Source organism: Nanorana parkeri, unplaced genomic scaffold (genome assembly GCF_000935625.1).
Source record: "Nanorana parkeri isolate BGI_ZX_2015 unplaced genomic scaffold, ASM93562v1 scaffold609, whole genome shotgun sequence".
NCBI classification, from domain to species: Eukaryota; Metazoa; Chordata; class Amphibia; order Anura; family Dicroglossidae; genus Nanorana; species Nanorana parkeri.
The window spans coordinates 26761-41556 of NW_017306877.1; the positions used below are offsets into that span (position 1 = coordinate 26761).

The 14796-nt window shown below is 49.2% G+C and overlaps 1 protein-coding gene across 1 annotated transcript in view; it reads right to left on the reverse strand.

Annotated features, from left to right (window-relative positions):
* Nucleotides 1-14796, reverse strand: part of CDH16 (cadherin 16) — a 52672-nt gene that overhangs the window by 8031 nt on the left and 29845 nt on the right. Inside the window, exons 14-17 of the mRNA XM_018562878.1 lie at nt 9093-9343; nt 8119-8252; nt 1780-2019; nt 1173-1289 (exon numbers count right to left, since the gene is read on the reverse strand). Coding sequence (XP_018418380.1) covers nt 1173-1289; nt 1780-2019; nt 8119-8252; nt 9093-9343 — 742 coding nt within the window. The remainder of the gene's footprint in view (nt 1-1172; nt 1290-1779; nt 2020-8118; nt 8253-9092; nt 9344-14796) is intronic.

Here is a 14796-nt window from a genome sequence, read left to right on the forward strand (position 1 = left end):
TGGCCCCCCCCCCCCCCCCTCCTGGTGGAGATTGTCCTATACGTCCTCATACAGTTATATTTATCCCCATATGTTGGCTCTGTGGGTCTCATGAGACAAGCGGCCGCGGGGGTGTCCAGCAGTCGCCGCTGCGCTCACAAGATAAACAGCCGTAGCTCAGCAGAAGATGTACGGGCGCCTGCGCTCGCAGCGCGCTATAATTAGAATATTGTTATTAAACTTCTCCGGGCGAATATACAAAAACACCCGTCACGTGTCTTCTGTACTGCTTCGGTCATGGAATCACTACCCAGCCTGCCAGGGTCATTAGCTTGTCTCCGTAACGCACTGCCGCGGGCCAACCAGAGGAGGATAAAGTGCATTGTGCTGTATTTTGTTAGTTACAGGGCGGGCGGCACCCTCAGCGCAGGGCCGGTGCTGCCACTAGGCAAACTAGGCAGTCGCCTAGGGCGCACTGCTGGCTAGGGCGCAGCCTCGACCACTTACCCCCTCACGGTGCCCCCCCCCTATTTCAAATTGTAAAAGCCAATAGCAGGCTTGCTCTTGCACCTGCCCACTGAGTAGAGGAGCGGAACTGAAAGACAACTTTCTCTGTCAGGTTCGCTCCTCGGCTCAGTTGCTGGTGTTTCTATAGCCAGTCTGCTATTGGCTATTTCAAATAAAATAGCCAATAGCAGTCTGGCTATTGTCACGGCTGCTTACATCCAACTATCACCTGTGGAAGTTTGCTGGCAGGAGAATGGAGCAGCACGCGCAGAGTGGGGGATTGGGGGGTAAGTAGCCGGTCTTACCCGGGGTGCAAAATATCCAGCACCGGCCCCGCCTCAGCGGCATCGAGTGACAGGTTCTGCCTTGAAACTAGAGCCAAGAAACAGGCAATGGCATCCTGGCAAGTTCAAAAACATTCCATCCTCACATAGCTGTTTTGGGCAGGTTTTAAGACTTATGGGCCCTGAAGAAGAGGCATGTTAGAGCCCTGAAACGTGTAGGGATGTTGTATGGATTTTTGGTCCTCCTACTTTTGGTCCTCCTACATTTTAGCAGGAAACCACTGTCCTGACAGGTTCTCTTTACAAGGCTGAACAACCATGAAGTTTGCTAAACCCTCCTTCCCCCACTGAATCAAAGCTCTATTCGGCATATATTACCCAGAAGCCTCCTGGACTCGGTACCTGTGATGGGCACATGTTTGCTCTGAGGCGGCGCCCCGCTGTCGGTGATGACGATGGGCACGCGGTGGACTTTGGGCTCCAGTTGGCGGCTCCTCATCGACAGATAAGCGTGCGTCCCTGCCGGTTAATAACAGGAGAATCGAATTACTGACCGGGGGAAACACCACATGCTCTGACTCAATATTACAACCCTTAATGGTCTCGCTCCACGCCGTTATTGCTGTTTGCTGGATTTTAAGTGCGCGGCATTTATTGACACGGGGATTACCGCCGCTGTGTGACCGCTAAATATATAGAGAGGTTATTTTTAGCCCTTAACCCCTTTCATCCTGGTTGACATTTTGGAGCTGAAACATTGTTTCCTATTCGCTCTTATAAATGTTTCTCTGAACCAGCGCGCTGTCACGCGTCCCAGAACCCTACGATCGGCTATTATAGACCGCGAAAGGCGAGTGTGAAAGGGTTAATGAAGAGAAATCTCCCCGATGGGACACAGGAAAAATTAAAAAAACAGGGGTTTTAATCATTCCCCACTTCACCCAAAACTAATAAGAAAGTCGCCTTTGGATACACTGTAACACTGGACCGTTGTAGATGATGTAGGTACCGTTAATGGCGGTCAGCATCCATTGGCTCCGCAGGGCCGCGTCGTTGGGTAAGCTGAACGCGATGGGGGCGTCGTTCTCCGGGGAATCCCCGTCGAACGCCCGGATGATTGTTCTCTGCTCCTCCCTTCTCGGGGTGCAGAAATATTCGCTGCTGTAGTCTCCGGTTAGGATCGGAATGTTGTCGTTGACGTCCAGGATACGGATCACGACAACCGCCGAGGCCGACAGACCCCCGTCACCTGAAAGAGATCGTCAGCGGGTTACAGTGCCGTGGGGACCAAAAGTGAAGGGAAAATATCTTCATTCCCGTAACAACCATCTGGCTCTTTCTAGACCAAAAATAAAGGTGTGAAGAGGGGGCAGCTGTACCGGGGGCCCCCCGGGGCCCCCCCCCCCCCTTTAATTGCTCCACCACCATCACTCCCCAACCCTGAGCTCACGTCAGTTCTCTGACCTTTCAGTTTATTGCAGAATTTTTATTTTACCCAATTTTATTAGTAATTAGCATTGTCAGGGCTCAGCGGGATAGCTGAAGATAGTGTAGGAGAGATAAGACTGAATTCAGCATCAGAACCCTACAACTCCCAGTCTTACCCATAGATCCATTCATTGTCTAACCTGCTCTGGAATCTGATTGGCTGTCGTGGTGTTTTCTGTGTGAATAGACAAGTCTTGTCAATGCTGCACCGTTCAATTATGCCCCAACCAGCCAAGTTTATTCATTAATATGCGTCCTTCCTACATCTCAATATGGACCTGAGAACAGTCCGGCTTCACCTTACTGGGTCTCATCAGTGTGGGACTATCACTGTTCAGGGAAATTAGACCCTCGGCCTCGTTCACACCAGATGCATTGACTGCAGGCTAAGTATACAGAAATGAAAAGAGACAGTCTGAAGGCAAACAGCTTCTGTGAGTTACGGGAACACATTGCATGAAATGATTATGTTTTCTGGAAAAAATATATCAATAATTAGGAATCAATATTTGACCTAAATTAAAAAACATAAAACCAAATAAAAGTGAAGCAAAAGCATTATAATTCTCTCTTAATCAACAGACAAAACAAGACATAGACCATACATGTTCATACTTGGTCATTCATGGTCCTACATGGTCTACGCGATCTGTGGATGCCACCAATGACTATGGCAAAGTGACCTGTAAATACCACCAATGACTATGGAAAGTGATCTGTAGATCCCACCAATGACTATGGCAAAGTGACCTGTAGATCCCACCAATGACTATGGTGCAGTGATCTGTAGATCACACCAAGGACTATGGCAAAGTGACCTGTAGATCCCACCAATGACTATGGTGCAGTTATCTGTAGATGCCACCAATGACTATGGTGCAGTGATCTGTAGATCTCACCAATGACTATGGAAAGTGACCTGTAGATCCCACCAATGACTATGGTGCAGTGATCTGTAGACCCCACCAATGACTATATGGCAAAGTGACCTGTAGATCCCACCAATGACTATGGTGCAGTGATCTGTAGATCCCACCAATGACTATGGTGCAGTGATCTGTAGATCCCACCAATGACTATGGTGCAGTGATCTGTAGATACCACCAATGACTATGGTGCATTGATCTGTAGATACCACCAATGACTATGGTGCAGTGATCTGTAGATACCACCAATGACTATGGTGCAGTGATCTGTAGATACCACCAATGACTATGGTGCAGTGATCTGTAGATACCACCAATGACTATGGCAAAGTGATCTGTAGATACCACCAATGACTATGGTGCAGTGACCTGTAGATGCCACCAATGACTATGGCAAGGAAGCCTCTTCTAAAGATGATGCACAAGAAAGCCTGCAAATAGTTTGCTGAAGACAAGCTGAAGTGACTAAGGACACGGATTACTGGAAACAGGTCCTTTGGTCTGATGAGACCAAGATAAACTTATTTGGTTCAGATGGTGTCAAGCGTGTGTGGCGGCAACCAGGTGAGGAGTACAAAGTGTTTCTTGCCTACAGTCAAGCATGGTGGTGGGAGTGTCATGGTCCAGGGCTGCATGAGTGCTGCCGGCACTGGGGGACTACAGTTCATTGAGGGAACCATGAATGCCAACATGCACTGTGACATACTGAAGCAGAGCATGATCCTCTCCCAGCGGAGACTGGGCCTCATTCTCAGTATCTATTCTTATCCTGTATGTATGGACTCTGCACAGATACCGAGAATGACACCCAGCATACAGGACAAGAGAAGTGGTACTGTGCAGAGTCCATACATACATACATGCCGGGTGTCATTCTCGGTATCTGTTCTTATACTGCATGTATAGACTCTGCACAGTTCCACTTCTCTTGTCCTGTATGCCGGGTGTCATTCTCGGTATCTGTGCAGAGTCCATACATACAGGATAAGAGCAGATACTGAGATCTGTGTACTAGGAATTGGTTGCTATTGGTATTGGGTGGGGGAGGGGAAGAGTGCATTGCTTTCTGTTACGTCTGATGTCTCTTTGTCGGGAATTTGCGTATTTTATATAAAACGTTTCTCCGGCAGTGACGGGGTTAAGCTCTTCCATCCCGCCCCCCCATCGCCCTCCCCCGCGCGCTCGCCTCATTCATCTGACCGCGCTCACAATATAAAAATCCTTCTACTCGGCTACGTCTCCACAATGAAAACAAAACGGCGCGCAGCAGACAGACCGCGGACAGAAAATAAACTGTATATGTAAGGAGAATTTATTACCAGAACAGAACCCGAAGAGGGGAGGACTGACGGATGAGCCTCAATCTTCTTGTATGTGACCGTCCCCGCCCCCCCCCTCCCCCCATCAACATGATAATTACATCAATAAATGACATATTTTGCTTTATTCCCAATGATGTCATCACTGGGTCTCTGTGCTCCTTTATGCAATGCAGGCAGGTCATGGCTGGGGGGAGGGTGCTGTGCATAGCTTCCTGAAAACATCACATCACCCTGCCTCCTCCCAAGAGCCCTGATGCAAGCAGTGGGCTGGCTCTTGGGAGGAGTTATGCAAATGTTAAATGTTTCTGATGAGTGGGTGTCAGTCTGGAGGAGTGGGCGTTCCTAGGCAGGCTGTATTTGCATGCACACCGCCCTAGGTCACGCCCACATGTGATGCCGAACCCCCATAATTGACAGAGTTTAAATCCAATGAATGAAAGGGGTGGGGCCCAGGGACGGTCCGGCTGGGGAAGGAAAGGGCTAGATGATGCATGTGTGTGGGCGAGAGTCTAGTATTGAAGCATCGCACCGTAATCTACAATTCCAGATACAAGTTTATTCCAAAGACAAATTGTTTACAAATGCCAACGCGTTTCGGCGGTTGCACTCCGGAGCCAAAACGTGAAAAAGAAAGAGAAAAATATCTATCAAACATCTAAAAAAAACAATAAATGGAAAACCAATAAAAACTTCTTAGATGTAAAATAATAATAAAAATAGTACGAGGAGGATTCGGAATCGATGACAATAAAACGTTATTGATCACGCTGATAATAATCATTTCCTTGTTCTCATTTTTTTTATTATTTGATGTGAAAACGTTGACTTCCCCTTTAAGTATTTCTCTTTATTGACTTCCCCTTTAAGGATTTTTTTGTTGGCTTCCCCTTTAAGGATTTCTCTTTGTTGGCTTCCCCTTTAAGGATTTCTTTTTGTTGACTTCCCTTTTAAGGATTTCTTTTTGTTGGCTTCCCTTTTAAGGATTTCTTTTTGCTGATTTCCTCTTTAAGGATTTCTCTTTGTTGGCTTCCCCTTTTAAGGATTTCTTTTAACTGACTTCCCCTTTAAGGATTTCTCTTTGTTGGCTTCCCCTTTAAGGATTTTTCTTTGTTGGCTTCCCTTTTAAGGATTTCTTTTTGTTGACTTCCCCTTTAAGGATTTCTTTTTGTTGACTCCCCCATTAAGGATTTCTTTTTGTTGGCTTCCCCTTTAAGGATTTCTTTTTGTTGACTCCCCCATTAAGGATTTCTTTTTGTTGGCTTCCCCTTTAAGGATTTCTTTTTGTTGACTCCCCCATTAAGGATTTCTTTTTGTTGGCTTCCCCTTTAAGGATTTCTTTTTGTTGAAGGAGGCAGGTTTCTGGGGACAAGTTTCTGGGGGCAAGTTTCTGGGTGCAGGTTTCTGGGGGCAAGTTTCTGGGTGCAGGTTTTCGGGGGCAGGTTTCCAGATGAAGGTTTCTGGGTGTAGGTTTTCAGGTGGTTTCCAGGTGTAGGTTTCCTGGGGCAGGTTTCTGGGTGCAGTTTTTCAGGGGCAGGTTTCTGGGTGTAGGATTCTGGTGTGTACAGGCAAAGGTTGGGGCAAGTAGCAGGCAAGAATGGTCAATCTCCAGGCAGAGGTTGGGGCAGGCAGCAGGCAAGAACGGTTAATGCACAGGTAGCAGTTAGGGCAGGTGGTAGACAAGAATGGTCAATGTCTAGGCAGAGGTCGGGGCAGGTGGTAGACAAGAATGGTCAATGTCTAGGCAGAGGTCGGGGCAGGTGGTAGACAAGAATGGTCAATGTCTAGGCAGAGGTCGGGGCAGGTGGTAGACAAGAATGGTCAATGTCTAGGCAGAGGTCGGGGCAGGTGGTAGACAAGAATGGTCAATGTCTAGGCAGAGGTCGGGGCAGGTGGTAGACAAGAATGGTCAATGTCTAGGCAGAGGTCGGGGCAGGTGGTAGACAAGAATGGTCAATGTCTAGGCAGAGGTCGGGGCAGGTGGTAGACAAGAATGGTCAATGTCTAGGCAGAGGTCGGGGCAGGTGGTAGACAAGAATGGTCAATGTCTAGGCAGAGGTCGGGGCAGGTGGTAGACAAGAATGGTCAATGTCTAGGCAGAGGTCGGGGCAGGTGGTAGACAAGAATGGTCAATGTCTAGGCAGAGGTCGGGGCAGGTGGTAGACAAGAATGGTCAATGTCTAGGCAGAGGTCGGGGCAGGTGGTAGACAAGAATGGTCAATGTCTAGGCAGAGGTCGGGGCAGGTGGTAGACAAGAATGGTCAATGTCTAGGCAGAGGTCGGGGCAGGTGGTAGACAAGAATGGTCAATGTCTAGGCAGAGGTCGGGGCAGGTGGTAGACAAGAATGGTCAATGTCTAGGCAGAGGTCGGGGCAGGTGGTAGACAAGAATGGTCAATGTCTAGGCAGAGGTCGGGGCAGGTGGTAGACAAGAATGGTCAATGTCTAGGCAGAGGTCGGGGCAGGTGGTAGACAAGAATGGTCAATGTCTAGGCAGAAGTCAGGGTAGGCGGCAGACAAAAATGGTCAATGTCTAGGCAGAGGTCAAGGTAGGCAGCAGGCAAATGTAGTCATGAATGAGCAAAGAGTCAGCAAGTCACCGCACTAAGGGAAGGAGTTCAAGTCCATCGCACTGGGCAAGCACTCTGGACATGGAGGGAGTCGTGGCCTTTTTGACTATGGTCAGGTGCATCTGGGGGTGTGCGCACACTGACATCCACACCAATGCATGCCAGTGCGCGCACACCCCCAGAGGGCCGCGATCCGCTGGGTGCGACGTGCTGCAGGACAGACCCGGCCCCTGGAGGTACAGAAACAGCCGTCCTTTCTCCTTTAAGGTCAGGAGCAGTCCAGCTCATCCCACCAGCGTGAGACGTGATTGAGCGCGGCAGCTAAACAGCAATTACCCGTCAGGTCCGGGAGGGAGCCGAAGTCGCCTCATTATACCGAGATGTAGCGCCGGATGACATCATGGATTCATGAATCATCTGGAACGACTCATTGCAATAAACAAGCTGCCACTCACTCTACATTAGATCAGCGGCCCGGCCGGCACCGTTAACCCTTCCCGGGCCCGGTCTCCTTTCCGCGGAGCCTGCGCTGATGAGCTCTGGCATGGAAGGGTTAACGGAGGGAACTTGCCTGCAAGGTGATTCAGGTTCACCATCGTGAGTCATCGTCCCAAAATAAAATATTAAACTATTAAAGGTCCCGGCGGGATGGGCGCTATTTTTGGAGCGTACAAAAAAAACCTCCACCGGAGTTCTTTGTTAAAGAGAACCTGTCGTGGAGGTCAAAGGGACGTATTCACATGGCGGACAAAGACCTGTGTGACGCTTCTATGAAGGTTCAGCGGAAGATCTGCTGGATTTATAAAACGCATCGACCCCAATGAGGAGCAACAGCATATCCCCCCCCAAAATGTGACACCTCCTGGGTATGAAGAGTCCAGCACCGGCGAATTGCGCCCCGATCCTGCCCAATATAGGCGAATGGTTTCAGATTCACCAGCCCAGAAACCTTTCAAGATGTCGGGTTCTGGAAAGAATGTCTATTGTTGTATCTGCTCTACATTCAGACAGTAAAGGGTTAACGAATCACATGACTGGGTACCTACCCGCCTCCCGCGCCAGGACCGAGACGTTGTAAGTGTCGCCATACTGCTCGCTGTCCACCGAATGCCGCAGCCGAATTTCCCCGGAATCCTCATCAATGGACAACCAATTCCTGTCGTCACCTCCGATGCTGAACCTGTGACATAGATGGCAAGGAAACATCAGACTGTGCTATATAGCTCTGACATATACCGCAGCGCTGTACAGAGGACACTGAGCCGGTCACATCAATCTCTGTACAGAGGAGCTTACGCTCTAATGTCCCCTCCCCCCCACAGTCACATCAGTCTCTGTACAGAGGAGCTTACACTCTAATGTCCCCCCCACAGTCACATCAGTCTCTGTACAGAGGAGCTTACACTCTGTCTCCTCCCCCACAGTCACATCAGTCTCTGTACAGAGGAGCTTACACTCTAATGTCCCCCCCACAAGCTTACACTCTAATGTATCCCCCACAGTCACACACTATCATTATACATGTATATAGCTCTGACATATACCGCAGCGCTGTACAGAGAACGCTGAGCCGGTCACATGGGTCTCGGTTGGACAAACACAGAACTATTGATCGGGAATTGTAAATATTTCTGGCTCGGGCGGCGGGGGAGGGGATCTTTATTTAGTTCGGGTCGATGGAAATTGAACACTTTGTGGCGGCGAATATTCTCTGTTCATATTTGTTTTTGTATTTTTGTGAAGTTGGTGACGGGCGAGCGGATCCTTCGGGTGAATCTCAAGTTACATGTTTGTTACATAATGATGAAATGTATCCACGAAATATAAACACCGACACCGCGCCCCAATAATAATCACATGACGGGGATATATAATAACGCATTACACAGTACCGCCGATCTGACATCTTTCAGGCCCTGGGTGGAGTGACCTTATACATGGGCACAGCGGGATAAGAACTCATAGACCTCCGCCTGGTGTGCCCACCTACAGCCGCCAGTCCAGGCGGCTGACCGCTTACCTCAGTCTGGTCTGGTGGCGGATATCGGGATCGGAGGCGGACACGGTGAGGATGAGCACTCCGGGCGGAGTGTTTTCTGGTACTCGGGCTTCATATTTCTCCACTGCGAAGATCGGAGGCTCATTCACATTCCCGACAGCGATGACAATGGAGGCCGTAGAGGAGGAGCCGTACTCTGCGCCGACGAGATCCGCCGCGTTCTTCACCGCCACCGCGAGACGATATTCCTGAACCCGCTCAAAGTCCAAAACCTGCGCCAAGAAAAGAAATATCAGAATCAATTACCACAGTTCTGTATATATAGACGATGCTCAGTACCACTTCTCTTGTCCCGTCTATCAGGTGTCATTCTCAGTATCTGTTCTTATTCTGTATGTATGGGCTCTGCACAGATACCGAGAATGACGCCCGCCATACAGCACAAGGGAAGTGGTACTGTGCAGAGTCCATACATAAAGTATAATAACAGATACTGAGAATGACACCCGGTATGTATGTATGGACTCTGCACAGTACCACTTCCCTTGTGCTGTATGCAGGGCGTCCTTCTCAGTATCTGTCCTTAATCTGTATGTATGGATTCTACACAGTACCACTTCTCTTGTCCCGTATGCCGGGTGTCATTCTCAGTATCTGTTCTTATTCTGTATGTATGGATTCTGCACAGTACCACTTCTCTTGTTCTGTATGCCGGGTGTCATTCTCAGTATCTGTTCTTATCCTCTATGTATGGGCTCTGCACAGATACCGAGAATGACACCCAGCATACAGGACAAGAGAAGTGGTACTGTGCAGAGTCCATACATACAGAATAAGGACAGATACCAAGAATGACACCCGGCATACGGGACAAGGGAAGTGGTACTGAGCAGAGTCCATACATACAGAATAAGGACAGATACCAAGAATGACACCTGGCATACAGGACAAGGGAAGTGGTACTGAGCAGAGTCCATACATACAGAATAAGGACAGATACTGAGAATGACACCCGGCATGTATGTATGGACTCTGCACAGTACCACTTCCCTTGTCCTGTATGCCGGGTGTCAATCTCAGTATCTGTTCCAATTCTGTATGTATGGGCTCTGCACAGTACCACTTCCCTTGTCCTGTATGCCGGGTGTCAATCTCAGTATCTGTTCCAATTCTGTATGTACGGACTCTGCACACTACCACTTCTCTTGTCCTGTATGCCGGGTGTCATTCTCGGTATCTGTTCTTATCCTCTATGTATGCGCTCTGCACAGATACCGAGAATGGCAACCGGCATGTTTGTACGGACTCTGCACAGTACCACTTCTCTTGTCCTGTACGCCGGGTGTCATTTCATTCTCGGTATCTGATGCCGCGGGGAGGCTGAACTGACAACATGCAAAACCTTTACGAAACATTGCCGAGTTTGCGGCGCTTTCATGGACGCGGCGGGGGAGACGCGAGCGCTGAGAGGTTTCAAGGAGTCGCAATCGAAGAGGGACGGACGGGAGAGGAGATTAGTGGAAGCAGCGCGACAGAAAAAAGGGCGAAGGCCCGTGAAAGGAGCGCAGTATTGGCAACGGTTAAAGGTTGTCGGGGGAGGGGATTCCAAAAAAGAGGAAAATAATAAGGAAATAATACAATGTAACGAATTTGAGGGTTTTTTTTGTCATCGGCTTAGCCGCGCCGCTCCTTTAAATGAGCGGATTAAATCTGAATTCTCCATTATGAGGCATCCGCAGTGCCCATGTGACCTCCGCACAAGCCTGCATTTAAAGGGAAAGTTACAATAATGAGGTCTGACAGACCCTGATCTGTGTGGAGAGAATGGGGGAGGGGCGTTGAACACAGTGCCACCCACATTTGTCCTAAAATTGAAAAGATGGTAAGAAGACGCTCAGATTACATTCTCCTGTCTGTGTTTAGGAAGCCGGGGAAGTTGCCGCATTTAACAAAAAGAAGGAATGTGGAGGCCTCATCACCCCCTAATTAGTCCGGATCAAAGGACTTTTCATGAGCCCCTGTTGTGACAGGTCATGTCCTAAATTATCACGTTGTAAATGGTCACATTATTGATGGTCACGATGTACAATAAATGGTCATATTATAAATGGTCTTGTTATAAATGATCTCCTCATACATGGTCGTATTATAAATGGTCATATTATAAATGGTCTTGTTATAAATGGTCATGTTATAAATGGTCTTGTTATAAATGGTCGTATTATAAATGGTCATATTATAAATGGTCTTGTTATAAATGGTCATGTTATAAATGGTCTTGTTATAAATGGTCATGTTATAAATGGTCGTATTATAAACGGTCGTATTATAAATGGTCATGTTATAAATGATCTCCTCATAAATGGTCGTGTTATAAATGGTCACAATGTAAATGTAGCTCAGCTCCCGAGCAATTGACTTACAGCAGCACAGGTTCCCCTTAGAAGCCCCTCCCACTACGTCACAAACCTCCGATGACCACGAATCCGCAGAGATGAACATTCCACCCAGCCACCAACAGCCACAGAACACAACCAGAGAGATCTGCAGCTGACACAATGTTGGTGGAACTTCCTGTTGTCCTTAATTGCATCTGAAATCTCTTCCATGTTCCGGATTCTTTGGCGACTTTCCTGACGTTCCGGATCAGACATATTGGATTTTGCTCTTTCCCAGCGCGGAGGTGACTCGCAGAAGGATGAAAGTGGCCAAGGAGGGGGGTTGGGCACCCTACTGAGGGGTGACATTGGGGATCACCTATCATCAGACCTCCCATACGAGGTTCCCAATGTCCCTTTATCTGCACTCGGATCATCTTCCTGCTCCCTGCAGATAGATCCCGGGGTTATCCGTCACTTCCTCATCATAGAGACATTCTGCAACATTGTATGATGGGGGATCAGGTCCCACTGAGCTGCAGAAGGTGTCATAGCGGATTGATGGCGAGGTGTGACCTCCAGGAGGCTCATTCAGCAAAACTCGCCATACGAATGAGGGGCGCTCAGACATCATACAATAGATTCCCATTGATCGGGGCAACCGCGGCTTCCCTGATGAGGAAACTTCTGATGCAGGTCCCGGGAAAATGGGGAAAGGTCTCCCGGGATATTGACTATTCCAGCCTGGAAAGCCATCATAGACATGACCCTAACATCAATGGTGTCCACAGAGGTCATCACCAATCTAAACAGACAGAGTGCCACCAGAAAAAAAAAAAGACTGGAGGCTGGAGAGGAACAGACCCAGTGTCTGAGAGGAGGCTGAGTGACACAGAAAAGATTGAGTGTCATAGAAGAGCCCAAGCACCACAGAGGAGGCCAATCAGTACAAAGAAGACTAAGCAGTACAGAAGAGATCGAGCCCTAGGAGGCTGAGCACAACAGAAGAGGCCAAGAACTCTATGAAGAAACCCAGAATAGATACCCACAGAGGAGGCCGAGCAACACAGAGGAGGCCAATCAGTACAGAAGAGATCGAGCCCTGAGAGGCTGAGCACAACAGAAGAGGTCAAGAACTCTATGAAGAAACCCAGAATAGATACCCACAGAGGAGGCCAAGCACCACAGAAGAGGCCCAGCACTACAGAGGACACTGAGTACCATAGAAGAGGCCAAGCACCACAGAAGAGGCTGAACACCACAGAGGAGGCCAATCAGTACAGAAAAGACTAAGCAGTACAGAAGTGTCCTAAAGAACAGACTGACCTTCATAGAGGAGGTCAATGTCAAATAAGAGAATGAGCAAAACAGAGAAGGCCAAACATTACAGAAGAGGTCAAGCACCACAGAGAAGACCAAGCACTAAAGAAGATACCGAGCACCACAGGAGCGCAGGAGGCTAAGCACCACTGAAGACACTGGGCAATACAGAAATGGCTGAGCACCACTCAAAAGGCCTAGAGGAGGCCAAGTTCTACAGAAAACGATGGACACCACAGGGAGGAGCAAAGCACCACCGGTGAGGTTGAGGATGAAATAAGAGCGTGAGCGCTACAGAAAAAGCTGAGCACCACCGTAGAGGCTGAGCACCACGGAAGGAGGCCAAGAACTCTATTTTAAAAAAAAAAACCCAGAAGAGATACCCACATAGGAGGCCGAACAACAGATAAGAGGCCGAGCACTACAGAGGCAGCTGAGCTCCACAGAAGAGGCCGAGTACCATAAAAAGAGGCCAACTCGCCATGTAGACACGTTCAATGCACTCACTGGGCAGGTTGTTGATATTTTTGTATCTTTTTGTGTTACATTTCTATCACTTGTGGGAGTGGGAGGGAAGAGCCGGGTCAGTGTCCCCGAGCCGAGTCAGTGTCCCCGCAGGAAAGGCGATTAGAAGAAGAGAACATACGTCACATATGATGACGTTGGAGGGAAATGTGTCGGCCGAGGCTCTGAGTCAGCGCGAAGTGGGGGACGTTACCCCGCCGCGATTGATTCTCAGCCTCTTCTCAGCAACGTTTTATCCTCTTATTAACGATCCTGCGTGCTCCTCTCCGCTCTGAGACATGTGCCGCTTTTGTGCGCCGAAGAACAAACCCGCTTCATTAGAGGAGCCGCCCGCCTGGCGTCAGAGGAAATTCATCTCTCTGAGGCTCACGGATGAGAAGATGACGATTCCCATCACATTTCTGCTTCTCCGGAGGCCGTTCCGGATGATAATCAGAGAAGGACAAGTGTGGAGTACGGAACCATGAAAAGGAAAGCGGGAAGTGTTCTGGGGTCGGCTTCACTTTCCCTTTCTTATAGTTTGAAGCTTAAGTTCAATCTGCTTAATGTCGCCCTTCCCTGGCTCCTCCCCTCTACCCTCTCATCCATGTGCTCTACCCCCTGCCCTCTACCCCCTCAGCAATATGCTCTACCCCTGCCCTCTACCCCCTCATCAATATGCTCTACCCCCTGCCCTCTACCCCCTCAGCAATATGCTCTACCCCTGCCCTCTACCCCCTCATCAATATGCTCTACCCCCTACTTCCCGGCCAATCAGGAAGCCGGGCGCCGCGTCATTACACAGCACCAGGCTTCCTGATTGGCCAGATAGCCGGCTCCATGCCCCCTCGTCACCTAGTGACGACAAGCATGGGGACGGCTTCCCTGCTAATCGGGAAGCCTGGTGTCGAGTCTTTACACGCCGCCTGCACTTCCTGAATGGGACTTCCGGTATCGGTATTCGGTACCATAAAAAAAATATCTGTACTCGTACTAGATACCCAAATACCGGTATCGGTACATCCCTACCGAATGCCATTCGGGTTCTGGGAGCTTCAGCTGTGGCATTAATATCTGTATCTGGTTTTCTGTGATATTCGCAAAACAAATATTCGTGAACTCATCCGAAACTAACGAAAATCCGGATTTCGTCCGAATCCAAAACCCGAACCGAATTTAAATTTCAGATCCGAATCCCGAAATATCCGAACTGAACCGAACTTTTCCTCAGTTTACATGTCTACCAGTGGCGTAACAATAGCCATAGCGACCCAGGTGGCCGCTATGGGGCCCGGGCACAGGGGGGCCCGGCTAGGACACCCCCCTGATGCCGTGCGGGCCGCCTGGGTTGCTATGGGTTCGAACGTGCCGCTGTTCAGATCACCGTGATCTGTGCAGCGCTGCGTTCTTCTCCATAGCCGCTGCCGAGTCAATGAGAGTCAGCAGCGGCGGTGGAGGAGGCTGGACGTAGCGGGGAGGAGGAGGCGGGGCCCGGGGGTCAGCATCAGAGAAGGAGGCGGGGC